This window comes from Rhinolophus ferrumequinum, chromosome 8 (assembly GCF_004115265.2).
Source record: "Rhinolophus ferrumequinum isolate MPI-CBG mRhiFer1 chromosome 8, mRhiFer1_v1.p, whole genome shotgun sequence".
NCBI lineage: Eukaryota > Metazoa > Chordata > Mammalia > Chiroptera > Rhinolophidae > Rhinolophus > Rhinolophus ferrumequinum.
This window is the reverse complement of record NC_046291.1, coordinates 26488422-26515927: the sequence shown is the minus strand read 5'-3', so window position 1 is coordinate 26515927 and position 27506 is coordinate 26488422. Positions and strand designations below refer to the sequence as shown.

General features: G+C 46.9%; 1 protein-coding gene across 6 annotated transcripts in view; it reads left to right on the top strand.

The window, feature by feature from the left end:
* Positions 1-27506, top strand: part of NRP2 (neuropilin 2) — a 115515-nt gene that overhangs the window by 53972 nt on the left and 34037 nt on the right. For all 6 annotated transcript variants that reach the window (XM_033111541.1, XM_033111542.1, XM_033111544.1 and 3 more), the window contains exons 8-13: positions 4130-4274; positions 6614-6963; positions 8805-8949; positions 13160-13276; positions 16199-16339; positions 27215-27477. In XM_033111541.1, coding sequence (XP_032967432.1) covers positions 4130-4274; positions 6614-6963; positions 8805-8949; positions 13160-13276; positions 16199-16339; positions 27215-27477 — 1161 coding nt within the window. The remainder of the gene's footprint in view (positions 1-4129; positions 4275-6613; positions 6964-8804; positions 8950-13159; positions 13277-16198; positions 16340-27214; positions 27478-27506) is intronic.

Sequence of the window (27506 nt, the reverse complement as noted above, 5' to 3'; positions counted from 1 at the left end):
AAAATTTTTGGCCTTGAGATTTGACTTGAGAGTCAGTGGCTTTCAGAACTTGAATTCTCCCAATTTAACAAGACTCATTTGTTACTTGTGACATAGTTTCCACTCTAACATCTGTCCTGGGTGTTGTGCAGGCGTTGGAGTCAGCAGGGAAGGCTGGTAGACTTTAGTGTCTATCTGCAAGCCTATTATCGACTTTATTTTCCTGAAGGAGAAACCAAAGTATCTAAGGTTTATTGATTTGCCTATAGTGATTCAGTGAGTCGGCAGGGAATAGGGAATAAAACCAATTTCCTGGCATCACTTCCCGTGCACATAACCCCTTACCTTGCAATGCCCAGACTGGAAGCCAAGAATCCATCTCAGAAAATTTGATCAGAAAACATATGAAGGGTGATTCTGAAACCACAGAAGCATTGAGAAAGTCATAAAGATGTATAATATATGATAGCATTTACCAGCTATAAATAGGGAGATACATGGAGAAAAATAGAGACCTTGTAAATCCATTGGGTCAGGAGAAATAGAGAGTGCTTAATATTTCATTAAAAATGGATTTTCATAAATTGCACTTTGATATCTTTGGGTGAAAGACAATATGTAAGGACTAAGGTGTTATTTATTACTCTTTGTTATTAATAATTTGAACTGTCGTTGAACCAAAACATCAACAAGGTATACTCTCCCTCTGAGTGGGACACTCACCGTGTATTCTGGGCACCATTTAAAATATATAAAAACCCACAGCACTTGTCCACAAAAGCACTTAGGCTGTAAGGGACAATGGGTAACTAAAATGCCCTGTTACAAAGTGGACACTCTTGGGGCAGTTCTAGATTGGAAACTCTTGCAAAGAAAGCCTTAGAATCTAGGGGACAGAAAAGACCTTACAAATTAACTCAAACAGTCCCCTCATTTACTAGAGGAGGAAATTGGGGCCCAGGGGAAGTAGATATTTGCCCACATTTTTGAGCTAATTAACAGCAGAGTCTGTCTCCTGACTCCTAGTCCAGTGGTGTTTGGGTTTTGTTTTGTTTTTCCCTACTATGCCACACTCAGAGTGAAAGGTGTATAAATAGTTTAATAAAGTAAGATGGTATTCCTTCAGCAAAGGGTCCAAAGAGCAGAGGGCAGATATGAGCCCAAGGTCAAAAGCAAATAAGGAACCAAGAAGGGATTGGGCTCAGAAACATGAAGGGTCATTATGAGACCACATTGAAAGAGCCTTCATTTGGTTCCAGAGGTGGGAGAAGGTGAGCAAAAAAGGAATGGCAGAGTGAAGTTCAATTTGAGCAGCCAGGTCGATGGCCTAGGGCAGATAAACTGAGTGCGTGCCTCCCTTCCTGACTGATGTCACTGTCGACAGAGACCTGGAGGGCTGCCCAAAAGTCTGTGACCATGTGCATCCATGGGAAGACCAGCCCTCTCCACAGACATGTACACACGGGCGTGCTCCCACATGCAGCCACACGCACATATACACACCAACCTCCCAAAGGCAGTCCAAAGACACAGAAAAAGTTTCTTGGTATTATCTGCCAAGGCTGAGAAGTGAAGGGGTCAGATAAGATAAAATTAGATATTAAAGACACATAAGACGTGCTGTGTTTCTATACAGTACCAGCATGGTGTGGGTGCTGTGGATTACAGCTGTGTTAAAGTTCAAATCCACTCAGCACTCCAATTATGTAATCACTTGGCAAATCAAGCTCCGCCCACCCCTTTTCTTTAGCATCTCTTCATTTAGACCACAGACAGTCACCGTCACCATCCTCAGGGAGCTGGCCAGTGGTGGGCCCCTCACTGCTCATCACGCCCATCCAAAATAAGCAAGGTGCTGCAGTTGCTTCTTCCTTGCCAAAACAAAATGAAAAACAAACGCAAAGCCTCTGCCTGATGCTTGATTCTAGGAGAACTGATTAATCTCCTTCTCTAAATGGATTCAGTTTCTCCATCCCTTTCGTTGGAGCTGCAGAGCATTTTATTGGCACCCAGGAAGCTGAGGAATGGGCGTGGCAAGTCCTGAGCCTTCCTGGGCCCTGTTCCCTCCTTCTGGTCACCCCTGTCCGAGATTAAAATCACAGAGCCTTGGGCACCTCTCTCTACCTCTCTCCGTAGGCCTTCTCCCAGGTGTCCAGCTCTCACCCTCTTTCCATATGTTTCCTTGGCCCTTCTCCTCCCCTCACTTTGTCTTCTCACCCCTCTTTATCCTCAGTCACTATGCAGAAAGTGGCCAAATTGAACCTGGGAGAGATGAGTGGTCCAGCAGTCCTGCTTCTGGGCTCCCTGTGGTCAGTAAGGCAGTAGAGGAGGAAACTGACAGCCTTCTGACTAGGGCAGGAGGCTCCCCAGATTTCAGTGGGCTTAGCAAGAGGAACAAAAGAGGTGAACAGATTATGGTGGACTGGTGAAAACCTGTTTCCTCCTTTCCTTTCCTCTGTCGTAAGCAAGCTCCCTCTCATTTGGTTGCAGAAGGTGTGATATCTCTTGCCGTCTACCTTCCCCATCAGTGGTGTGCTGTTTATTAAATGGCTCTAACTTAGGACCTTAGCAAGTGGGAAATATGGCAGGGTCAAGGTTGCCAAGTGGCAGAGCTCCTAGTTAACAGTTTCTGGAGAAGAAAGGAACATGTTGTTCATTAGCTCTGAGCTTCCGTGGTACTCTTGGCTATTACCCGGAGCATTCTAAGTGGGAATGATAACATACTGGGAACACATCAGTGAACAGCAGCTCTACATCTATTCAACCCCTGCTCGGAGACCTTAAGGGGCTCCATGACTCCTCGCCACCAACATAAATGATGCCAATGTATTGAGAGATGAGAGTCAACCTAGGAAAGCACAGCCTAAAGCCTAAAAACATGGCAAGGGCCTTGGACCCAGACAGACATCTCTGAGCCTCAGTTTCCTCATCAATAAAGTAGAAATAATAATACTTAACCTCCAGGATGTTGTGGACGTAACTGTCTTTACAGAGTGTCTGTCTCAAAGGTATTCATATTTAATTATATTATGCCAGTTTCCCATTTCACTTGTCCCAGCCTTGTCAATGCTCAACCACCTGGCATGTTATAGGTATCATGAGCTGAAGAAGCATCTAGTCCCCCTACCCAGGAGAAATTGCTAGTTGTTACAGAGTCAGCTGTGGGTACATTTATAATCACTTGGTTGTTATGGCTATGGCAGGTATGATTTAGAAGTGATGGTTGCTTAGTTGGTCTTTCCCTCCTTTCTTATCCAAGAAAACCAAGGAAACTCACATGTACTTGCTCCAGCTACTTTTTTTTTTTTTAATGGAGAGGACAGAAAAGCATAAGGTCCATATGGCAGTTATTGATTTGGTCCATCTGGTAAGCTAGGACTTGCTCCCACCATGTTGGATTAGAAGCTATTCGAAAAGCCTTTCCTCCCATAAGAGATGCATTGGTCAGATGGGGACAGGGATGGATTTCATTACAGGGCGGGAGTACAGTGAGAGGAAGCCAGAGCAGGACTCCAAGGGGACTGTCTGCAACCCCGACCCTACAACAAAGACCAGAGAGAGCCAAGAATGTGTTGATTGACACAGGGGCACTGAGGGTAGACGGTGCCCCCACTCTCTCACCCATTCGTGGCACAGAGAGACCTCTAAGTGACTAACAAAAACAATTTGAAAGAACTTTATAATTATAAAATACTCTGCAAATATTACTATATGCCTGCAACATGAGGAAGAGGGAGAGGTCAATCAAGTTCAAGCTAGTGAGTGAGGTCCTCTAGCCCTAAAAGATGACATTTCCGCTACATTTTTAAAGGATATTCTACTTTATCCCCCCTCTCTCTCTTAGCTTCTCAAGTGTTTTCCTTTTCAAGGCGCCTTCCTCTACTTGCTCTCAGCCCAGAGGCAAAATTTTCTTTGCCTCCAAGTTTTTGTGAAGACCATTTATTGTTTGCAAGTTAGAGCTGTGTGAGAAATTAGATTTTTTTTTTCATGGTGCTTCTAAAAAAGCCCCCAAACAACGAACTCACTGATTATTTTTAAACTTGAGGGAAATAAAATTCCGCACAACTTTCCCACCGCCTTGAAAGGCTGCACGAGTGGCTCCATTACAAATAGGGGTTTTAATAACGTGGTTTTCCGTCTTATGTTACAGGTATTCCAAGCCAACAATGATGCGACAGAGGTGGTTTTGAACAAGCTGCACACCCCACTGTTGACGAGGTTCGTCAGGATCCGCCCGCAGACCTGGCACTCGGGCATCGCCCTCCGGCTGGAGCTCTTTGGCTGCCGGGTCACAGGTGAGATGGGGCACCCGTGAGGTTGGATTGTGTCCTGGGCTCTGCTCTCTCTTTCAGGTCTCTGCAAACAGCATGATTGCACCACGTGACCTTTCCAGAAGGATTGGTTCAAGGACTCACATCCTAGCAGCGTTCGTCTTTTCATTCATTTATTCAGTATTTCAGTATTTATTAAATGTCTACTATTTCTACTAGCTAATATTTTTTGAATGCTATGTGCCAGGGAAACCAAGACTTAGAGACTTAGGTCCCCCAGCCACTAAGTGGTAGAGTCAGGGTTTGAATCTAGGCAGTTTGAATTCAGAGCCCAGCTCTCAGATGACACTTTCTGCTGCCTCAGCTGGGGGCCAAGAGCTATGCAAGGTGCTCTGGGTACAGCGATGAGCATAGCAGACCCAGCTCTGTGGGGGCATCTGGACAAATTGAGAAGACATAGTAATAAACAGACAAACCCATAAATATATGTAAAATCAAAACGATAAAGAATATTTTAGGGGATTTGACCCAGTCCTGGAGGTCAGGGACGACTTCCTTGAGGAGGTGGTGACCGAGATGATGGCAGAGGGCACATAGGCATCACGTGGTAAAGAGGGGAGGGAAAGTGCACCAGACAGCGATCACAGCTTGCTCAGTGGCATTGGGCCAAGAGAGACCAAAACAGAAAGTGAGGGGGTGGGCATGGAATGTGAGCTGAGACCCCAGAAGTGCAATATGGAGGACAGACTGGGGGGCCCAGAGTGGCAGTTGGGATAGCATGAGGAGGCTAGTGCAGTGGTATGGATGAGAGAAGATGGCGGCTGGACCAGTCCCAGCCGTTAATAAACAATCTGAACCCTTCATCTTGTGGACTCAGCCCAGAGCAAGCAAGTTACTTCTTTGGCCTGGAAGGGTCTTCAGTGTACATCTGTCTACCATACTGTCGCCCAGCTCTAATAGCTCTGAGAGGGACTATTCCATGGTGGGACCTTGTTTTAAGCTTCTGGCTAAAACACCTCACATGTATATGGTCTCTCCATGTTTCACATCCCTTCTTTGGACACCATCTTTTCTACTGTCTCTAACAACCCTATGAGGTGAATGGGGCAGAAAACCAAGACTCAAAGAGGATAAACAGCTTGCCCAAAGTCACCCAACCAGGAGGTGGCAGAGCCAGGAACTCAACCCACATGTTCTCAATACAAATTCTCTGCTCTTGTCACCTTTTCACAATTCTCGGCTTCCCTCTTCTGGGAGTGGTTCATCCTAACCCCACCTGTCCCTTTCATGTTACTCTTCCAGGCCAGCACAAGCTAACCAGCCAGGACTTAGTTAAGACTTCTTTTCTAGAAAATTGAAAAGAGAACCAGTGGATTTGAAGAATTGGGACCACCTGGAGGGTTGTTTTGATCTTTAACTCAGTTTACAAGTATTTAATTCACACTGACTGTAGACACTGCCTTGCCAGACACCATTTATTCATGCATTCTCCACTCACTCATTTGCTCCACAAACTTATTGAAGGCCTGCAGTGTGCCAGGCCCCATGCTGGGAGTTGGGGCTAGACTAGTGAGCAAAGCAGATGGGGTCTCTGACATCATGGAATTTTCAGGCTAGTGGGCAAGACAGATAATAAACAAAGACAGGCACTGGATAATTATAAACTAAGATGTATGTCTGGAGGAAAAGAACAGAGTACTCTGACTTAGAGTGACTGAGGAGACCTAATTGACTGTCGATTGGAAGTTTGGGCACAGCCTTCTGAGGGTGTGACTCTCAAGCGTGGGGTGGGGTGGTGAGTAAAGGTTAGTCTGGTAATGACTGAGGGGAAGAGCATTTGGGGGAGCAGGAACAGCATGTGGGAAGAACAGAAGGCAGTAAAGAGCTGTAATAACACTGTGGAAGTAAAGACCTGACCCCAGGAAGGTTTCCCTCCAGTTGGGAAAACAATCACCCAGGAAACAATGCTCCCCTATGCTCCCTGCCCCGGGAGGGTCAGTGGTGACTGGTGCCACTGACAAGGATATGAGTCCTTGGCTAACAGCCTTAGAGGCTAAGACATGCCAGGCCTTGTGCTGTGAACTTTTATATAGTAACTAACGGAATCCTCGCAACAACCCGTAAGAGGTAAGTACTGCTGAGTCCTCAACCTAGGGAAACTGAGGCACAGAGTGATTCCATCATTTGCCCAAGGTCATACAGCTAGTATGTGGCATAGCAAACATGAACCCAGGTAGCCTCGCTCCCAGTGCTGACTGAGAGTTTAATAATTGGATTCTTTTACAGCCCCCTACTGATGGGGGGTGGTCCCAGTTATTTGGGTGTGAGCCCTGACCTCTTGTATTTTCCTCCTCTCTCCGCAGACGCCCCCTGCTCGAACATGCTGGGGATGCTCTCCGGCCTCCTCGCCGACTCTCAGATCTCGGCTTCCTCCACTCGAGAGTACCTCTGGAGCCCCAGTGCTGCCCGCCTGGTCAGCAGCCGCTCAGGCTGGTTCCCTCGGATCCCTCAGGCCCAGCCGGGAGAGGAGTGGCTTCAGGTGGACCTGGGGGTGCCCAAGACAGTGAAAGGCATCATCATCCAGGGGGCCCGAGGAGGAGACAGCATCACTGCCGTGGAAGCCAGGGCATTTGTGCGCAAATTCAAAGTCTCCTACAGTCTAAACGGCAAGGACTGGGAATACATCCAGGACCCCAGGACCCAGCAGCCGAAGGTAGGCCGTTCCCGGTGGACCTTACCCTAAACAGGGAGGTTAAGTTGGGGGTGCTTATGTCCCACCTGGACAGTCATTCACCAAACTCCTGCAATCCCATAAAACAAATATTAATGCCTTATTTTAATCCTTATTATTATTTTAATCCTCACAACATTTCAAGAAGGTAGACCCTTTTGTCACTTCCATTTTCGAGATGACAAACTGAGGCTGGATGTCCTGCCGAGGGCCACACAGCGTGGCCTGTGGTAGAGCCAGGTCCCATAATTCTGACTCCAGAGCCCAAACGCCTGACCACTGCTTAACTTCTGTGAAGTTTGATGCCCTTTCTACTCTCTTTCAGACAAAGTTTCCTCAGAATTGGCCAGACATCCAAAGAAGATGTGGTTTTTGGAGGCTAGACTATAGAAACCAGGGATTTACTTCCAAAAATATCTGTGTTTTCCTGAAAGTTGCTACCCTCCTTTGTAGTTTCCTAGTCGTGACTCTTGGATATTTCCCGCCTCTCCTCCTGAGGTTGTGGGAAAGCAAGAGAAACTTGCTGCAGGCCACAAGTGCAGGCCAGTGCATGCGCTTCTTCACTCAGAGGAGTGAAGGTCAGCCTTCCACAGGGCACAGAGGCGCCCCAGGAAGGGGAGAGGGCATCATGCCTCTGTCCCTCTCCAGGTGAATTTCCCAGTTAGCTGGGCATTACGATCCTCGTTTCTAAGTTACCCCTCATTTTCCTCAGAAGTACAGGGCCCCTAGTAAGGAAGGGCGTATCACATGTCTCTGTTTAGCCCCTCGACTGAGCAAATGTTTTCATTCTTAACGCAGAGGCAAGGGCTGGGTTGGAGGTTTTGCAATGCTGATGTCAACTCCCAGCTTACAATTCCAGAGGCTTGGAAAGGCTCAGGGCTTGGTAACCAGAACCTTCAGTGGAAGGAGAAGTTGAACCACAGGCTTCCCCAGGGACAGCTGACCCTGGCTCTTCTTAACCCTTCTGGGGGCCTGGGAAAGGAGATGATGGAGCCAGGGTCAGAGCCTGCCCTCCCTGTGACAGCGCCTCCCTTTTGGAATCGTGGACCCTGGGCATTCTGCAAAGTGGAATGGTCCTGCAGCATCCGTGACTGCTAATCAACCACAGCCCCTGGCTGTCCCCACACCCACATTCTCCTGAATCAGTGGCTCCCAGGTGTGCTCCGGGTTGGGTTCCCCACCTTGCTTCAGCCAGGGCAGCCCCACTGTGATCAGTTTTATGTATTGGGGCTCTAGGCAAGTTTTCTTTGGACGGAATTACCTCCACTAAGCAAAGGTTTGGGGAACACAGTCTGAGCGTATCAGTGTGTGACCCGAGGGCGTGGTTGTTGACCTAGAGAAGGGGATGGGCACTTTGTCTTCAGGCTCTCAGTGAACTTGGAATGATCAGTCAACTGGGACTTTCTGAATCTAGACTTTCAAGCATTAGGAAAAGAACTAGATTAGAACTTCTTTTTCTAAGACACTGAGGACTTCAAAACAGGCAAGGTAAACTTAACTCCCTTCTCTTCTCTCTAGCTGGGGCCAACTTAAGGCTCATTTGGAGCCTAATTCTTTTCCAAGCCCTCGGTTTCAGTTTCAGGATAGAAGAGAGGTCTGGCAATTGCCACTTTCATCTGCTCCCTATTTTCCATGTTTGTGGCTCTCTAACCACCTTCCAACTGAATAAGAACTTTGGTCTGAGAATGGCGCTCCCATGGATTGTAATGTCCAACCTTCTGGTTGGATGTGAAGGGTGGGGAGGAGGAGGAGGATAGAGAAGAAGGGCGTGACGGAGGAGGGGTCTCCCACAAGAAGGGCTGAGTGGCCTGTCTCCCCTGCAGCTCTTTGAAGGGAACATGCACTACGACACCCCTGACATCCGAAGGTTCGATCCCGTCCCGGCACAGTACGTGCGGGTGTATCCCGAGAGGTGGTCACCAGCGGGAATTGGGATGCGGCTGGAGGTGCTTGGCTGTGACTGGACAGGTAAGGCCCTGGCTTCCCAAGATGCTCTGGGAGGAGGTCAGACCATAGCATGGATGCAGGCAGAGAGGACACCCATTTGCCCACGCTGGGCTCTGTCATGTTCTCAAAGCACGGGCCCCGCAGCCTCTAGTCTTAGGACAATTTCTCAAGGATTGTGCTTTGTCCTTTTTAAAGGACTATTTCAGCTCTCCAACCCAAGCCTCTCAAAAACAAATCATAACCACATACCACCCACCCAAATTCAATTAGACCCTTACTCTTCAGACCAAGGAGCTGTGGCTGTTGATTTAGGGAAGAAAAAAAAAGAAATCCTCACGATAAAGTAATCGGTTTATGTCTGAATCTGGCCTCCAGATGTCAGTGGCTAAGAGACTTCATTTTCATTTCGAAGCCACATCTGTAAAAGGCATTTATTTGCTCAGGAGGGACCCTGTTGCTGGTGAGCTGATGGGAACAGGATTTCATCCCACTGTGTGGCAGGAGGAGTCTTGCTCATTCCTGCCTTTGCCAGGTGGCCCAGGTTCAAGCAGCACCTCTAATTCTCCTTAACAAGGAAAAGATCCTCTGTGCATGCCCACCTTTTGTTTCCAGGGAAGCACCCTGTTCTGAGTCAGGCCCCCCTTTCCTCTGTGCACCAGCCCTCCTTCCTCAGCAGCGCTGGCACTTGATCTCCCCTGGAGCTCACTCGCTGCCTGCCAAAAGGAGCTCAGGGCAGCTACACGAGCCCAGTGCCAGCAGGAGCAGCAGCAGGCTGAGCCTTCTTCCCCTCCCTACCAGGGCCCCAGGTATCTCCCTTTTCCTGTCTGTGCTGTACCTGTCACCAGCTCCCCTAGCAGGGTATGGTGAAGGATTAATAAGGGCATGTCAGAAAAGTGCTTTTGGCTCCCAGGGAGAAAAGTGCTGCCTGAGCACCAGCTACGATGGCAAAGAGGTGGAGTCCCGTTGAGACATGCAGGCAGCAATCGGGCCCAAATTAGCCTCTCTCACCTTTGGACTGAAAGGCACCCCAATGAACACATTCAGTGGGGCAATATTTTACTCCCCAATAGGTAGGAGTAAGGCCATGTTTCCCTGGAGCCTGCTGAATGTGCATCACCTGTCTACTTGCAGGTGCTAAAAACTGTCCCTCCAACAGTGATACAAGATGGCTTCATTTATGGCCTCCTTAGCATCAGAGGGTTAGAGATTCAGGGGACGTGGGAGTTTCTATGCCAGTGGCTTTGAAACACTTTGAACCATCATCTATAGAAACTTAAAATAAATGTCTATCACGACCCACTTGACTTGTAAGCACACATGTGTTCACGTGTACACACACACATAAGAACACACATGTGTGTGCCTATGGAGAATAGAGTATCCCTAAATGAATGGACTCCGGGGACAGATTGCCAAGTACAAGTCCTGACTCTGCTGACTGCTGGTGGTATAACCTCACACAACTTACTTAGCCTCTCAATGTCACAGTTACCTTAGCTGAAAAATGAGGAAGATAATGGTATCTACATGGTATCTACACCCCCTAGGGTTGCTAATAATGAAGATAAAGTACTTAAAACTGCAGTCGGGGCCCGTAATAAACCTGTTAGTATATGTAAACGTAACTGAAACAAAAGGTTCCCAATGCAGTGCTCATCCTTACCAGGTGAGTGCATTCTGAAATAGTACAGGCTGTGTTTTTAAAATAGTCAAGACCCATTACATTGATTCCACAACCTACTAATGAGTATGACATACAGTTTGAAAAACATCTCAGATCCAAGCAAGTGCCTCTTTCAAAGACAGGGACACTGAGTCCCAGAGAGAGGAGGCCACTTGCCAGAGGTCGCTCAGCTAGCTGGAGGCTGACTCCCACTTCACGATCTCCGCTGCCCCTCTGTGCCGTGCCTCTCCCAGGCTGACCCTGTTTTATGACTGACCGGACAATTGCTAATGGCCTTTTTCACTCTTGCCCCAAATCACATGGGCCATGGTCAGCAACAGGTTTCTCATTTCAAAGTCCTGCCTGGCAATTCCTTGGAAGATCCGAGTTAGGGTTTGTTCCCCTCTGCCCAGCCTCCTTCCCTTTGAAGTCTGGGACATCTGGTTTCAATTGCGGGAGCGCTGCAGTTTAATGGGCAGTTACCTCGGAGCTCCCAGAACAAACACAGTGGACACAGAGGCCGGCTGCCGTTTCCTCACTGTCAGTCACACGCCCAGCCCTCCTGTGGCCTCGCTAGCCCCTGGTGCCCCTGGATGTAGTATCTCCACCAACCAGCTTACCCATTTTGCTATCTAACATTTCCAGATACTGCTCTCGTAGGCCGTGTGGCTTTCTTGCGTTTCACATGTCCCTTCATTTCTGCGACTCATCCTTGATTCACTTCTTCATTCCTACCCTAAAAGGATACCAGGCAAAAATCATGGGCTGGGCAGAGTTGCTGCAGCGAAATAATTTGACAGAGCTGCATCACCTGTTAGTCGGTTTGTGTTTCAAATGATTGCTTCTTGCCTTGCTGCCCAGAGTTTGCTTTACAATTGGGTTGGAGATTCTGTGACACAGTGACACATTTGGACTTACAAATTGGGACGCTTTGAGGTTATTTGCTATTTACTGTGAGCAAGAGGCAGACACGGCAAAGGGAAGTCCGCAAGGTGATGTGCATAGTATTTAATAACAGAAAGATGGCAAGTCATCCGTGAAAAAGCTATTCAGTGTATTTAGTGATTTCCTTCAGCTCCTGGTTTTATTAAATGGTATCCTGAAGGGGCCTGACAAAGAGGCCTAATCACTCACAATAGTGCGAAGGAACATGTATAGAAATGGGAGGAACAATGCACGGGCTTATTTGGGGAGTCTCACTGGAGTGCAGCTCGGGCACGAAGACCCCGCCCCACAGTGCATGGACTTGAATACCAGTTACCAGACTCCTTTAGGCCCCACCCAGGGGTCTGACTCACATCTTCATTCATTTCATAAATGGTTGCTGAATGAATGACTGGCATAAGCAAACAAACAAGTGAATGGATGGGTGAAGGAGTCAGTTGGGTCAGAACTGACTGCCTCCTGGGCCAACAGGTTTGGCCCAGGGTTTGTTGCATGCTGTTTGTTATACTATTTTGAATAAGTTGCCAACATTGACAAGTCTGGAGGTTTTCCATGGGGATTTCTAAATTCATGTGGTGAAATTTTTTTTTGCAAGATCTGGCCACATGGGGCGACCTCCCCCCCACCACCCTGGGTCCTCAATCTGCTGGAGCCACTCATGGTGGCCTCCTTTCAATCAGGCTTGCAAGATCCCCTCTGTCACCTTCTGTCCCACACTTTCCTCTCTTCCCAACCCCCAATCAGCCATCCTCGCTTATAGCAACTGTGTGCATCCAGGAAGCATTTAAATTTGCCACACCCTGACCTAAAGGCACAGCCCCAAATTGTTTCCACCAAGTGGAGTCTGAGTCTCTTAGAATCCATATTCCTTTCTATTCGTTTTGCACAAACGTGGAACAACAGTGTCTGGGGTCACACCTCCCAAGCGTCTGGCTTTGCTTATGGCTTTGGCGATTGTGCTTTTGATTATCTTATTATAGGTGGGCCTTCCAAATCGCATTAGCTTTGGTTCAAAAAGTTGTGACTCAGAGAAGGCTGAAAAGAGAAAGTCTGTTCCACGTGAAAGCAGGGGTGAGCTGGGAAGGCACGTCAGCTGCCACCCAGGAGGCAGTGCACAGATAGGCATTTTCCACATCATTAAGCTCACGAGTTTTTCTCAAACTGTTTTTGATGGGCAAAGTTTATTTTGTGTGTGTGCATCACCCACACTTCTGTCTTAAATGGAATACACAGAGCATGGTTTAGCGCTGCCTTGGGGTCAGCATCCTTCATATCCATGACTGCCTTTCTGGCCCTTGTGTCGGCCCCAGGGCCTCTGCTGTGCTGCAAAGAGCATGGCTTTGGGTCTGGGCTTGTGTCAGGGCTGTTTCTGCAGCTTGGGACCATTCTTGTTCAACTCAGTCTAAGTTCCTGGCTCCACTGATGCCCACAGAGGTGACTTCAGAGGGTGTGTGTGTGTGTGTGTGTGTGTGTGTGTGTGTTCATCTTCATTTTCCCTTCTTTTTCCTTATCTAATAACCCCACACTTAGAGAGGAAACTTAGTTTCTGGCATCTTCCTCCTGCTGGTTTCAATGCCGGCTGCTGCATGCAGCATTCACGTCCCTTCCTTTTCCTTTACGCAGATACAAAGCCCACAGTAGAGACTCTGGGACCCACCATGAAGAGTGAAGAGACCACCACCCCATATCCCACTGACGAGGAGACCACGGAGTGTGGGGAGAACTGCAGCTTTGAGGATGGTGAGAATCGGGGGTCAAAGTCGTATTTCATCCAGGGTGGCACAAGTGCCAACCAGCTGGAATAGAGAGGCTGGCCTGTGGCTGGAGCAGGGATTTGGGGGTCCTCTGGGTCAGAGGTCAGGGAGGTGTTGGGTACTCGGGGGCTTGGGGCAGTGGCCATTTACAACCAATGTAGAAGTATTCAGATATTGGGACAACCAGTACAGCCCCACGGACATGACCCTCTGGTCATCAGCTGAGATAAGGGTCCATTTAAAGAGGACTCCTCCTTCGAGAAGTCTCCTTCTCTAGCCCTCACTTCAAATCTTAGAATCCACAGCCTTGATCCTTTTTCCTACTATGCGGTGTCCTCACGGTACAGTCAGGTAAAGACCTGTAGGTGACATGGCCCGTGGAGCACAATGGTTGGGTTAACTCAGCATTTAACCATTCCTTAATTGCATTTCCCTGTGTCTTTCACCACCGCTGATTGCGAACATGTCATAATTATGACTCCATAAGATAGCGCATCCCGTCCTCCATGAGGTGAGTGACGGTCAGTGACAAAGGCAGAAATGTGAAAAGGCACTTGAACCATTCCTTCACAACTCAGGGCCTCCTCTTTCTGGGTCAGTCTCTTCACATGGGAAATCTGTATTACTTCCATTTCTCATCTTCTCAACATATCCTAGTTAGTTAAAAACAGTAATTGGCAGAACCCAAAAGCACGTCACATTTTAAATCCTACTGCTAAGGTCACGGAGTTTGAGGACATTCCTAACAAACCACAAATTTCAGAACACCTGGCATTTTTGGCTAGAACTTAATGCTTGACAATGTACGGTAAATTACTGATCCTTATTAAATGTTCATTTGAATAGAATGAGGGAAGATTGGTGAAGAGACTTGGGAAGTGGAGACATAAGGATGTAGCCCCGACTCCGTAGGTCGATGGTGGGCTCTTTCTAACCGGCACATTCAGCCATCTCTCAGTCGGAGGAACAGCACGAAGGCAGTGCTCGAGCTCCGCTCCCCCCAACCCCCCAAAAAATGGCTGCAAAGAAGAATGGGAGGGAAGCCAAAAATAAATGTTGAAGTCGTGTGACTGAAAAATGATAATTTAATGCATATGCTTTTAGGAATGTCCTTTTGTATATTGTGTGGGCGGAGGGACACTGTTGGTCAGGGTGAGTGGAATACAGAATTCCGACATTTTAATGAACTTGTTTTTGTTTTACAAAGAGGAGAAAGAGACGGGGAGAATCTTCCGAGACATGTGTAAGACAGTTTGAGAGCCAAAAGTGGACTGCATAGGGAGTTAATATAGGGTTTTGGATTAGCCGCGTTAGCTTGGTGGAGGGCGGGAGGGCCAGTGCAAAGGAAAATTTAAGGGTTTTGCTGCAAATGTGCAGGAGTTTAATATAATTTTCCCGTTTGTAGTGGTTTGTTTTATTTGAGGTTTCTTTGGTGGTGCCTCCCTTCACTTCTTTTTACGAAAGATCTCTTTGTGGAATCTGGTTCCTGAGATACAGTATGCATGTAAACATTAGAGAGGAATTATAGTATATTGAATTACTCCATATTTTTGAATGGAAAAATAGAAATTCAGAAATTGTCGGGAGAAAGGGATGGTGAGGGCTAAGGGCTGACTTTTCCAAGCCACAGGTTGATGCGTCTGTAATAGATTCCATGTGTTTCTTCTCGATTCAAGCTGCCTTTGGCCATGGGTGGGCAAACATTAAATATTCCCTCTTGGGCAGGGGAGGGACAGGCGGCCTGGTGACACTGCCTCTGAGGCCACCCGTGCCCTTCCCCTCAGAGGTGAGCCCTCCTCACCCCCATCGTGTGAGCAATTTGTTTCCACCAGTCTGTTGTTCCCTTTAGACTTTCTAACCCGCATTCTAGGCCTTTCTCATGGAAATTCCTCCCTGGGAACCCCAAGAAGGGAAGTGAGAAGGCTGGAGACCTCACTTCCTCTCTGCCACCAGCATTAGCCAGCAATTTTATGCTGTCTCCACAGCCACTGCCAGCAAGTTTCCAAATTTGAGTTCCCATTTCCTCTCTTTCCCCCACCTTCACACCCACTGCCACTTAATCACATGTTTGGCACCAGCTCATTCTGATTTTTAGAGCTGAGTGGAACCTCAAAAGAAATGCCTTGAGTTCAGTCTTCTAGCTCAGGCAGGTGAACACCTGAGCAGACAGGACAAGCGACTGTGTGGTCGGTTTTTAGATTTCCACAAGGAACGCATTCTCTGGGCCTTCAGGCACTCAGCACCATGTGGATTTATTTTTCCTCCTGGTCAGCGCTGAGCTGGGCACCTGGCTGGTCTGGGCCCCTCACTTTGCCCTAACATGCCAAATCTCCCACCTGGCCATGCCTCCCCCTGTGGATGCCGAAATGACCTAGTCTTCTGAAATGAGAGACGTATCACAACTTGGTGAAGGGTGGCAAACAAACCTTGCTTGTTTCTGAGGCCACTTTCTCCTCCCTGGCCAGCACCTCCCTGGCATTTCAGCCTCTCTGGATGCTAATGGACTGCCCCATCACTTCTGAGAGCCAGGTTGGCAGGAGCCAGCCTTCCACGGAGGCACTGGGGAGACACTCTTCTCTAGCATTTAGGGAACAGTGATTTTCACATTTGTCTGCTTTCCGAGGTGGACAGAAGAGGCTGATTAGAGCCTGAAGCCATTTGGTGGCCTCATTTATAATTGCTTAGTATGGGAACCACTGGCAGACTTGGCTTTCATGCCTGGGAAGGATGAGACCAAAGGCTGACCCGAGAGCCAGCGATCGCCAAGATGAGTTAAATGAATAAGCAAACGGAGCCACTTCTTTCTCTGCTCTGCACTCAGACTTTGCCAGCCATTGAAAGAGCACCACGGTGGCTGTTCTCTGAATTTCATTTGCTTTCCTCTGGGTTATTTTTTCCCCCTTTTTAGACAAAGATTTGCAGCTCCCTTCAGGATTCAACTGCAACTTTGATATCCTGGAGGAGCCCTGCGGTTGGATGTACGACCATGCCAAGTGGCTCAGAAGCACCTGGACCAGCAGCTCCAGCCCAAATGACCGGACATTTCCAGGTAAGCCCACGGTGAATGAAGAGCCGAAAGAGTTAAGGCTAGCCTGCTCCATGTTTTTCAGCTCCAGAGTCCCTGACAGGCTTCATAACTTCCCACCACAGAGCAATCCTCTGCTCTTTGCCCACAAACCACCACAATCTTTGCTCACAACGTCACTCCACAGAATGATGGGTTGGTGGTTCATACCCACTCTTGTGATTACAGTGCAAGAAGCTGGGAGGGAGCAAGAGAGACCAAGATAAAAGAAGAGGAAGAAAGAAAGAGCAATTGGGAGGTCCTAGGAGATGGGATGCGTCAATGTCCCCTTGTTCCCATAGCCAGCACTCACTGCCACCATCACAGAGCCTCTTGTCAACAGCAAACTGGGTATTGTTCCTAAAATGGCTCATTAGGAAACCACTGGCCTCAGAGTCTGACCGATCCTTCTCCTAGATTATCATTGCTTCTGTAGCAAACCAAGTCGAGGGCCTGAAATACTGCCACACCCATGGGTCTCTCACCATGCTGCCTGGCACTTGTCCTCAAAGAGTGTTGCTGCCAGTCCTTGGAATATTGTTAAGCCATCCTTTTGCTTTCAGAAAGTCAGATTTCAGAAAGCTCTGTGGCGCTGTTTATAGTGAGGGGCTGCCGTTAGCCCTTCTAAACAAGCAGAAGCAAGAGTTATCTACTGTCTCCACTGTTACATGCTTTTACAGGGGTATTCTGGTAAATATTTCACAATCAGCTCTCCGGGGATTTAAAAACAAACAAACACAAAAAAACAGCTTTATAATGTTGATCAGCTTCAGTGATGTAAATGCTCCTACTATGATTGAATTCAAGCTACCAACCATCGCTGGAGGTGGAGTTGGGAAATGCAGTAATACTGCAGTGTATAGGTTTTTTTCCATCATACAGATGTAATAGATATAAATAACTTTGGCAGCATTGGTACTAGTAAAATGTATTAAAATAATTAGGAAGTGTTGAGTTTTGAGAATGTATTACCTTTAGTTTCTCCTATCATTTATTTCATTGTAACTTTATGTAATTTAATTTTTCATAATGCTTGTGCTTAACAACTGGCTTGCAAAATTCCAGATAATTTAGCAATATGCTCTCTCACAGGCATTGGCTGCAGCACTCCATGCATTAGCTTTCCATTTTCCTACACCCCCTGGGCTGGACCTTAGGTCCCCATAAGCATTTGAGAGGAAAGGGGTTAATTCTGAAAATTAGTCGATTAAATGTTGCCTGACTAGACAATCAAAGGGGAAAGGTGCCCTCTTTCTGCCCGGTTCCCCAGAGCTGCTCTGCTGCTCCTGTCCCCAGGGAATGGCTGTAGGACGGACACTAGGAGAGCACTGTGGGCCAGCCTCCTGACACAGCCTGCACTTGCTTTCCCAGAGGGTCACAGCGTCTGCTCCGGAGAAAAACATTTTCATATTTCAAGTGTTTATCTCTTCAGCATTTGAGTGCTCGCAGAGATTAATATCTGAAGATCACTACGGCCTCGGGCAACAGGAGAGAACACTTACCCTCGTCCCAGCCTTAATCACCCTCCCTCCTCTCGTTCACTGCAGTAATGTTTAATTAATATAATGAGCCTCCTGCACGTTGGAAAAAAAAAATACTTATTTTTATAACCCAGCCTGGATTTTTCATTTTATTTCCTCTCCTTTGAGACTTGGCCCAATTAATTGGTTGTTTTCCCCACCCCCACTTTTTATCTGAAAATAAAAATTTATAGGGCCTGTGTATGTGTATGTATGCATAGTGCGTGTATGTGTGTATTTCTGGGTTATGTGTGTATGTATGTGTTTTGGGATGTGTTTCTTTCTCAAAGTGTTTGGGGGTTTTTTGTGTGTGTATGTGCTTTATGTGTTTTTATGTGTAGATGTGTATATATTTGTAAATATGTATATGCATGTGTTTTACGTGTGAATCTCTGTGTGTTTGTGTGAGCGTGTGTCTCGATTTATGTTTGAGTGCGTTTGTAGTTTACATGCATGGGTGTGTATATAAGGGGAAAGCTTGGCAGAGGCCCTTTGAATAAAGGGATGAAGATGATACAGCATGGGGAGATTTCCTGGCTCTTATTCAGCATCCATCTTCAGGTTCTTTCTAATAATTCAGCCTCCTCCCTTGCACTCTTCTGACCAGATTTTCTCAAAGACTGTCTGAGGCCAGCCCTGTCCAGGCTACAAGGCCACCAATTAGCAAGTGACAGAGAGCTTCGGTTCCTCTCCATTTCTCTCTGGCCGTCACTTCTGTCCCTTTGCCCGTTCACCTCCGTCTCCCCCTTGTCCATCCCTCTTCCTCACCTGAATGCCTGGTCCGCTGACCCTGGCTACCGGCTGGGAATTGTAATCCTTCTCCTCCTCCCAGTTGATTCATTAGGCCCTGCGGTTTGGGAGGGTTTTTCAGAGCAAGCTCGCAATGCGGGCAGAATTCCAACCTTTGGCTGGCTGGATGGGGACAGAAAGAAAATTAAGGCCATAAGGAACTGCTAGATCTAATGGTGTTTCTCCCCTAAGATACTGAGAAGGAAAATAGTTCTTTTCTTCTTTCAGAGGAATCCCTGAAGTTTGGAAAAATGGCACTTGTAACTGGCTTCCAGAAAACAAAATCATAATATTGTTTTCAGAGCCCTTCCCTGTACCCTCTGATGATTTAAAAAATGATTTGCTGTATTTCCCATATTCCTTCTTACAAAACTCGATACTGGGCTTTAAGTAAGAGAGGATAGAAAGCCCTTTCTGTTCAGGGTGGTCCTTTCTTCTTCTTCAAAAAAAATGGGGCCCGAGGGGAGCAGTTGGGAGAAAGGAAACAGCTGTGCTTGGTTAGGGGCAGGGCAAATGCTAATGGGATCAGAGTCCCTGGACCTTCCAAGTCAAACCTGAAAGCCGCTGTGTCACCCACACGTCACCATTTCACAAAGAGGAGACCACTCCACTCTTCAAGAGAAGTGTGCCATATGTTTTATCTTCCCTATTAGATTGGTAAACAAAAGTAATTACATTTAAGAAAGGAGGTGTCTCAGTCAAGTGTAAAAGGAGTAGGGCCAGAAGAGAAGGGAAGAAAGAAAAAGGAAAATAGCCATGTTGAAATATCATACACAGGCTATTTGGTTAGAAGTGTCTGTGGAATCAACTTACATTCCTTAGATGTTTTCTGATTTAGTTCTTTTCTCATGTTTTGTTTTTTTCTCGTTTTGTTTTTTTCTTTTTCCTTTTAAGTAAGCAATTAGTTCTGTTCTTTTGGCTAGCAGTAATGGTTGCTTAAGGCTGACAAGACACCCACTGGTTTCATTCCACTGTTTTTGTTTTTCAAGATAGTCTTTCAAGGCACTCAGAATTTCTTTTTTTAGCTCTTGGCTTGTGGCTCAGAAGCCTGGAGTGTGTTCCTACCCACCCCTGGGGAAGCTTTTCCCAATTCACTGACCCCTGGTGGTTGCAAAGGAGCCCGTCCCATGTTCCCTGAGAAGCCACTTGGCCGTTTCTCTGTAACTACAGGGACACAGAATGTCTCCCCTAGTGGGAGTTTTGAGGAAAATCCGATTTAAGTCTTGAAACAATAAGACAAAAATCCCTTGCGATGGCCCTTGTGTCTAGACTTGTACTGTCTTAAAATGGTACCCACTAGCCACGTGTGGCTATATTAATTTTAATTAATTAAAATTAAGTCCAACTATCAACGTCAATTCCTCCGTCACACTAGCCGCATTTCAACGGCTCAGCAGCCACACTCCATGGGAAAGCATAGGTAGAGCCCATGCCCGTCGTCACAGAGCGTTGTCTTGCTCCTCGCTGCGCCAGCACCAGCAGGCCTCAGCATGAGAGCTACTTCTATGAGCTATGAGCTACTAACCGGGCCCTGGCTAATGCGGTTGCTCTTCAGTTTGGTGAAAAGCAAGAAGCAAGTAGTTAGGGGAATGTGCCTTCTCTACGACCTCTTGATGGGAGTGTTCAATGGCTAATGTTTTGGTCATTGTGTCATTTTACCTCAGTGCACAACCATAGTAAAGTACGCAAGTAACATAGCACTGGTTAGTGTAGGAACTACTTCATTCAATCATTAAGAGCCTCCTAAGTAATTATGAAGTACTACAACTAATAGTAGTAATTGTCTTTGTCGTTATTGTCGTTACTATTACGTATGGTCAAGAATGAGACAAGAAGACTAGAGATACAGGGCACTACGCCAGGTCAACTTCAGAATCCTCCAGTGTGTGTACTCTCCATAAATGTGTGCTCCTGTATACATTTGTTGACCTCATGAAGGATGATTACAGTATTACTTCATTTCAATAACTTTAAATCATGGAAGAGATATAAGGAAAACAGGCAAAGCCCATTTGGAGTAGTATGCCATTATGGAAGGACAGAGCTTTGACTGCCCAGCATTTATATGTTTGTTGGGTTGAGAGAACAGCACCTTTACTCTGGCTTCAAAGGCAAACTTAAGTGGGAGTAAATTAAGAACACAGTGTTCTGAAATATTTGCATTTTGCAAATGGTGGTCATCCAATCCAAGGTAAGAGGTTGGCATGGGCCTGTTTTGATACAATCGGGCCGCTGAATAAACTCCATTAGAATGGAGGACCAGAACTAGGGTTCACCGTGGTGTCAACATGCCTACGAGATGAAGTGTGGGTCGGTGTGGTGGGTAGATGGTTGCAGAGAAATCAAAGGAAATAATTGATGAGTGGCCTTGCTTATCATGGGCTTGATTTTTGTCAGAGAGCTACTGGTTACTATGAATTCAAAATCACCTCTCTGAATTCCAAAGACCTTCCCCGTAGATGGGACCGATGGCAACAAACAATCCAGAGCCTGGACTGGCATGAACTTGAGTTGCCATCAGAAAGAGGTTGCTGTGGCTTGGCTGGGGCTCTGCAGCCACTGCACATACCGAGACAGGAACTTCTCAGGCTTAGTCCGTGATAGATAATTAAAGACCAGGAACAGCTTGGCGCTTGGCTAAAAGAAAACCAATATTCAAGCAATAATTTTAACTGGAAAAAGAAAGCACAGAGGCCCTTCTTTAAGGGAAGTGGAAACACTTCTCTGACTTTGTAAAAATGACAGTGGTAGAGAGGAGTGTGATTGTTCCTTTTCTCTGGAAGTCATGATTGCTTGAGTTCCCAGCCGTGTATGGATTGATAATGAAGGGGCAGAGTGATCCCAAGACGGCCTCGATTGCAAAACCTTCATGAAAACTGACAAACCAAAACACAGCTACAGGTAGACTCCTGCAAAGACCAGGCCTGAAACCTCACATTGTCCATAAAAAGCTCAATTGTAAACCTTGAGAACATCCTGCTGAGTTTATCCAAAGTCAATGTTTCCCTTAACTGGTTGTTAATTCGAGGACCTTAGCAGAGACAGACTGGTCTTGGGAGGCCAGCTGAGGGGCTGACTCATGTTTTAAGCATGACCTATACAAAGAGACGATATCTCCTGCAGCACTAAATATTCTTTCAGATGTTTGCTCTAGTAGGAGGGCAAGATGCTAGCCAGGAGATGTGTGTATTGGACAGATGGTGTGTTTGGCTTTGTGATAGCCAGGAGGATCAGACTGGTGATTTATGTCAGGGTTTGGTAAGGTGTGGACACAGTTGGTTCCATTGCTGTTGGGCCAAACACTGTCACGTGTTCACAAAGCACTTATGCAGCTGAAGCCAGATGTGGCCGTAAATCGTCAGGTGAACTATCAGGAGACCCTTTTTAGAGACAGCAGCAGGTTAAAATGCCTGAATGACCCTGTCCTCTGCACTTCCTCTGTGCCCTTTGGAACTCCTGTTGTTCATTCCCAAGTGATTGTTTTCCCTGTATCATGGGCAACAACAGATGTTTTGAGTCAAGGACCCTCACAAAATGCCTCCCAAGTATGTCAGGTCTGGGAGGAGAGGGATTATGTCTCTGAGACATTATTTCTTCATTCTCTTTCAGCAGCTAAACATATTTCCTTCCCATTGTCTTTCTGTTGGAAGGTATCCATTGCTGGCATCACTGCCATTAGCTATAAAAATAAGAAGACAGCCTTCAGCAGGCTGGGCTGGTTCTTAGCTAGTCAACGGTCAGGGTTTGAGCAACCTCCTAACAACCCACAGGGCTTTTCCTTAAAGTCCAAGTAAATCATGACAGTAGCCCACCCATGCCATGCCAACCCTTTGCTCTATCAAGTAATGAACAGCCATTGTGTGCTAAACAATCCCTCTGTGTTTGGCAATAATGGGCCATCAATTGGGATGTTCCAGAGGAACAGACTTCACTTAGAGCACATGTGCTTACAGTACATAAATGGGTGCCATGACTTAAAAGAACAGAAGCACTTAGTTGGGAGAAGGGTCAGTGGAGACCTATCACTATAACTAAAGGCCTAGAAAGTGGACATTTAAAGGAACAAGGGTTGTGTTTCCTGAGGCAGCGAAGACTAAAGGTCTTAATTCTTCACAAGTGACAATGTTTCTAAGAGAACAGAAATTGGCTGTGCTCCATCAGGGGTAGAAGGAGGACGTGTGTCTAAATGACAGCAGGAAAACTCAAAACTGAATTTAAGAAGTCCCTGACAGTTAGGGTTGTGACCTAGAAAACACGTTGCCAACATGGCCTATGGAAACTCCTTCTCTGGGAAATTTAAAGCATAGGGTGGACAGCTTCTTCTGAGGATGTTTTCAGCATCGTTTCTTTGGGCAGCAGGGCTGGCCTCCTCTAAACCGTCTCGTGAAGGCCTGCTCTCGTTCCAGGATGGTGAATTATTTTATTTCATCTACCACAGATGGACACTAAAGATATGTGGCGAGCAGTGCATGATGCACAGCTTGGGGCTGGCTGTTTTCTGGGATTAGGATGACAGAACCGTTTTATTCCAGATAACATTCCAAAACACGTCTTATTCCAGAAAACATCTTTACCGTCGTCAGGCCAAACCTTACTATCCTTTGTGTCTCAGATTGGTCTTTCCAAGTTACTGGAGCTCTTCTCACCCTTCTTATTTTCTAAAAAATCAAAAAGGCACACACAGGAGGCAGTGTGTATAGCGATGGTAGTCATAAGGAAGACCACAGCTTCTATTGAGCTCTTACTGTGTCCCTGTTACTGTGCAATGCACTTTGCATGGCTCATTCCATTTCCTCCTCACAACCCTAGGCAATAATGATGTTATTACACCCATTTTACAGATGGAAAGCCTGAGGCTTTAAAAGATTAGTGAGCATTAGGCCGGGATTCCAGCCCAGATGAGAGGCCATGCTCTGGCAATTTTATTCAATCTGATCAGGCTCATATCCCACTTCTGTCACTCGCTAGCTAGGGTCTCAAAAACATCACTTCAATCTTTTCTTTTCTTTTTTTTAAATGAAGAAAATAATACTATTTCACAGGGAAGATTACACAAGAAAAGGCAGACAAAGCCTCCAGTGCAATATCTGGCACATAGTAGGTGCTCTGTTAACATCAGTTCACTTGCCCTTGCGTTTCCTCTGCCCGCTCCCTGGGCTTTTCCTGGTCTGAGCCATTCCTTCATGTTGTCCTGGTTCTAATCAGGCCTCTCTCAGTGATCGGCAGGGACGTTTTGCAGCTCAGCGTCCCTCTGACTGATGTCTACTGCTAATTCCTTAAATTTACATATCATCTTTCTTCCCTCGAGCTCATAGCACTTAACAGACAAGTGGGGCACAAATGATTTAACTAAGTGAAATTCAGAGGCCTGCTTGTCTTGAGATTCTGCAAACTAGTGGATTAGCTCAGATGTCAGCACTGAATTATGATCCTTCAGCTGCTCGTGCTTAGCACGCCACCAGCATTAACTCCCTGGTCTTCCAGTGGTCCTTTAAATCATGCATAGTGATTATCATCTTATTATAAGAGTAAGAGGAGAGAGGAGAAGAAAGGAGGGGAGAAAGAAGGAGAGGCGTTCCAGCCCCTAGGAGAGGCAGTCTGTGAAACCTATGGCCTGATTGTGCCTGAAGTTTTAGCACCAGGATGGGTAAATAGAAAAGACCCAAATAACATCAACATCCAGCCAGCCCAGCTCTTCACACCTCCACACATTTTACTTACTAACTTCTAACCATGATGCTATGACTCCCCTGCCACTTGAGAATGTAAATTCATACAAGTGACAGTATTTCTGCCAAGCAATTTTCAGGCAGCAACTGGGTCTTATTTGTGAAACTGAAGGAAGAAGGCTGAATAATAAGTCTGAAATCTGGTTTGCTTTATATATAAGGTGGGAACAGTAAGGGCTTGGAAATTACTAGAGCGTGGGAGCCTTTGGGGGTTTCTCACTGGTGGCTCGGTGGATGGGTGCTTCCACAGGTCACCTGTTATTATTAGTTTACCTCACCTTTGAAAAGGCTGGTGGCTCAGGAGGGTAGGAGGGAATTGTTAAGAGATTTCATGAATCTGAGGGATTACCAGAGGCTAGCTGACGCCCCCTCTGCTCTTATTTCCAGTATATAGCTTTATATCATTCTTTATCCATGTGTTTGTCATTTGGTCATTAATGGGAACAAAATTTTCTTAAGTAGTGGCGTATATATGTCACTAGTGGCCGGGAAAAGAAGCAGTATTAAGTCTTAAAAGTGTAATACTCGGACCTTGTCATCTATCTGGGGCAATTAGAAAGACATACACAAAACAGTTATTGTACAAGGTACTAGGTGATTGGTTACCTGCTGAAATGCATAAAAAATGGCCTCGAGTCTTTTTGAAAACAAAATAAAATCAGTGGTACAGTCAGTAAATGCTTGAGTTGCTGAAAGAAGAGAGGAATTAACGCTGAAATATGCCAGAATGGTTAGAAAAGTAGCAGAAGAGGTGGGATAGGTGGATTGGTCAAGGAGGGAGGAATTACAGGTAAGAGGAGAAGAAGGAGCGGGGCCCAGGGGGAAAGCCGGCTGTCCTTGAATGGAGTGTGGTTGATTGCCTGGACTTGGGGCAGGTACCTCAGGCACAGCTGAGCCAGGGAAGAGAACAGCCTACTGTCTGAAGGTGGGAACACCTAATGTCAAGTCCAAATCTATAACTTAGTAGCGTCTCCACCTTGATCAAGTACCTGGAACCTTTCTGAGCCTCAGATTTTTCTTCCTGTGCAAGGTAAGATGAATGAGACCTAGCTCACAAGTATGTAGCAAGGATTAAGTAAAACAATGCATATGAATGTGCTTTGTAACATGTATAGTATTATGCAAATACGACTTATAATTATTATCATTAATGGTAGTAGTAATGAGATCTGATAGAAAAAGTATAGGTGTAGAAGGTCGTTGAGTGTCTGATTGTGGCACCCGTGTCTCCTCCCTCAGCAGACCACTATCATTAAAATTCTCGACTGTAGATCACGGCCTAGTTATCTGCATTGACTTTGGCCTTGAAGAAGGTCTCAAGTTGTGGGGTATTAGACAGATGTGGTTCTGGATGGTTCAGGAGACGCAAACTGGAATCCCAACTATGCGTCCTAAGCTGGTCTAATTTGAGTTCAGGGCAGGTCAGGGTAGCTTCTAGAGCAATAATCCCAGGGAATCTAACTGGAAGGAGCTTCGGGGAGCCAGGGAGGAGGAGAGAGGTGGCTGGGAGGAGGAGAGGGAGGAGCTGTTTCTGGGCCACTGTCGGGAGGACTGCCGCAGGCTCAGCTCTCACCAAAAAGATGATGCCAAAGGAGTAACAGCAGCAAACCAGTTGCTTCAGGGCCCTGGAGTCCTCACCTACCTTTCCCTGACAAGCCCAGGATGATCACAGACCCTGTTGAGGAGGAAAGCTCTGTGCCCATATCTCAGATTAGCATGAGCCTGACGTGGCTGAGGTGCTGGGGGCGTGGCGCAAAAGTGCCCATGCCAGCTTACAGATGTGTTCAGCTTAAGATATTTCAGGGCCGAAAGGAGGCAGAGAGATTTTCTCCGCAAATGCCACCTTCCTGTCTGTACAACCAGCCAGAACACTCCTGCACAAGTTGGATTTACAAGTGCAGGTCCCCCCACACCTGTGTCTGCAAGGCTGAGGTCTGCAAACAGGAACAGGATCTCGGTCTTCCGCACAGTGTCTGACATATTGGAAAACTAATCAGCCAAAAGGCCCACTCTCCAAACATTTGGGTGGGTGAAACCTGAATTTCCCAACATGTATATATTCTCTACTAAACACATAGCCTTTGTTAATGATGATGCAGAGCCTGGTTTCACTGGAGCTATGTTTGCCTGGCTGTCTGAGAAAGGCCAAGTTCCGGCCTCCCCAGGCTGGGCAGAGAAGGCAGTGGGGCCCCCTGAATCACCCTTTCAGCCACCATCCCCCGTTCAGCTTGAAGTTGGCACTGGGCTTCTGATTTACAGTCACCCAGGCACCATCTAGTAACACGGGTGGAGACAGAAGGTTTTAAATGTCTTCCATTTGGACAGTGCCCAGCTGCAATGACAAACGCTTGAAACATAAACCACCTGGCCAGAATCATCCTCTAATCTAGCAGCCACCTCATCCCCTTATAATCCAGTTCATTAGACTGCATTGGCCCTTTGGGTAAGCCAGTGATAAATAAGATGTGAGTCTGGCCTCTTGGAATCTAGGGAGAGAAGAAAGTGCAGACACAACCAGCCAAGACATAAGGCCAACCCACCAGGTGCTATTTGTAAAAGAGGCTCAAAGAAAGTGGTGCAGGGAAATAGGCAGGAGGGGCCTACTTGAAGTAAAAACTCAGACAGCTTCAAGAGGACTCAGCAGTTGACTCAGGGCTCTGATGGAGCCTTAAGAAAGGGATGCAGGGCCTGGAGAACAAGGGCATGAATAAACAAGACACCCAAACTCTGGTCCCAGTTTTCCCCTGCAGAGGTAACAGCTGCAAACCAGTGCCTTTCCCAAGCGTTTACCAGGAACCTCTCTTTGGATTTGTTTTCCCCAGATGACAGGAATTTCTTGCGGCTGCAGAGTGACGGCCGGAGGGAGGGCCAGTACGCGCGGCTCATCAGCCCACCTGTCCACCTGCCTCGAAGCCCGGTGTGCATGGAGTTCCAGTACCAAGCCACCGGCGGCCGCGGGGTGGCGCTGCAAGTGGTGCGCGAAGCCAGCCAGGAGAGCAAGCTCCTCTGGGTCATCCGCGAGGACCAGGGCAGCGAGTGGAAATACGGGCGTATCATCTTGCCCAGCTACGACATGGAGTATCAGGTGGGGTGGTGACGGGAGACGGGTTTGGA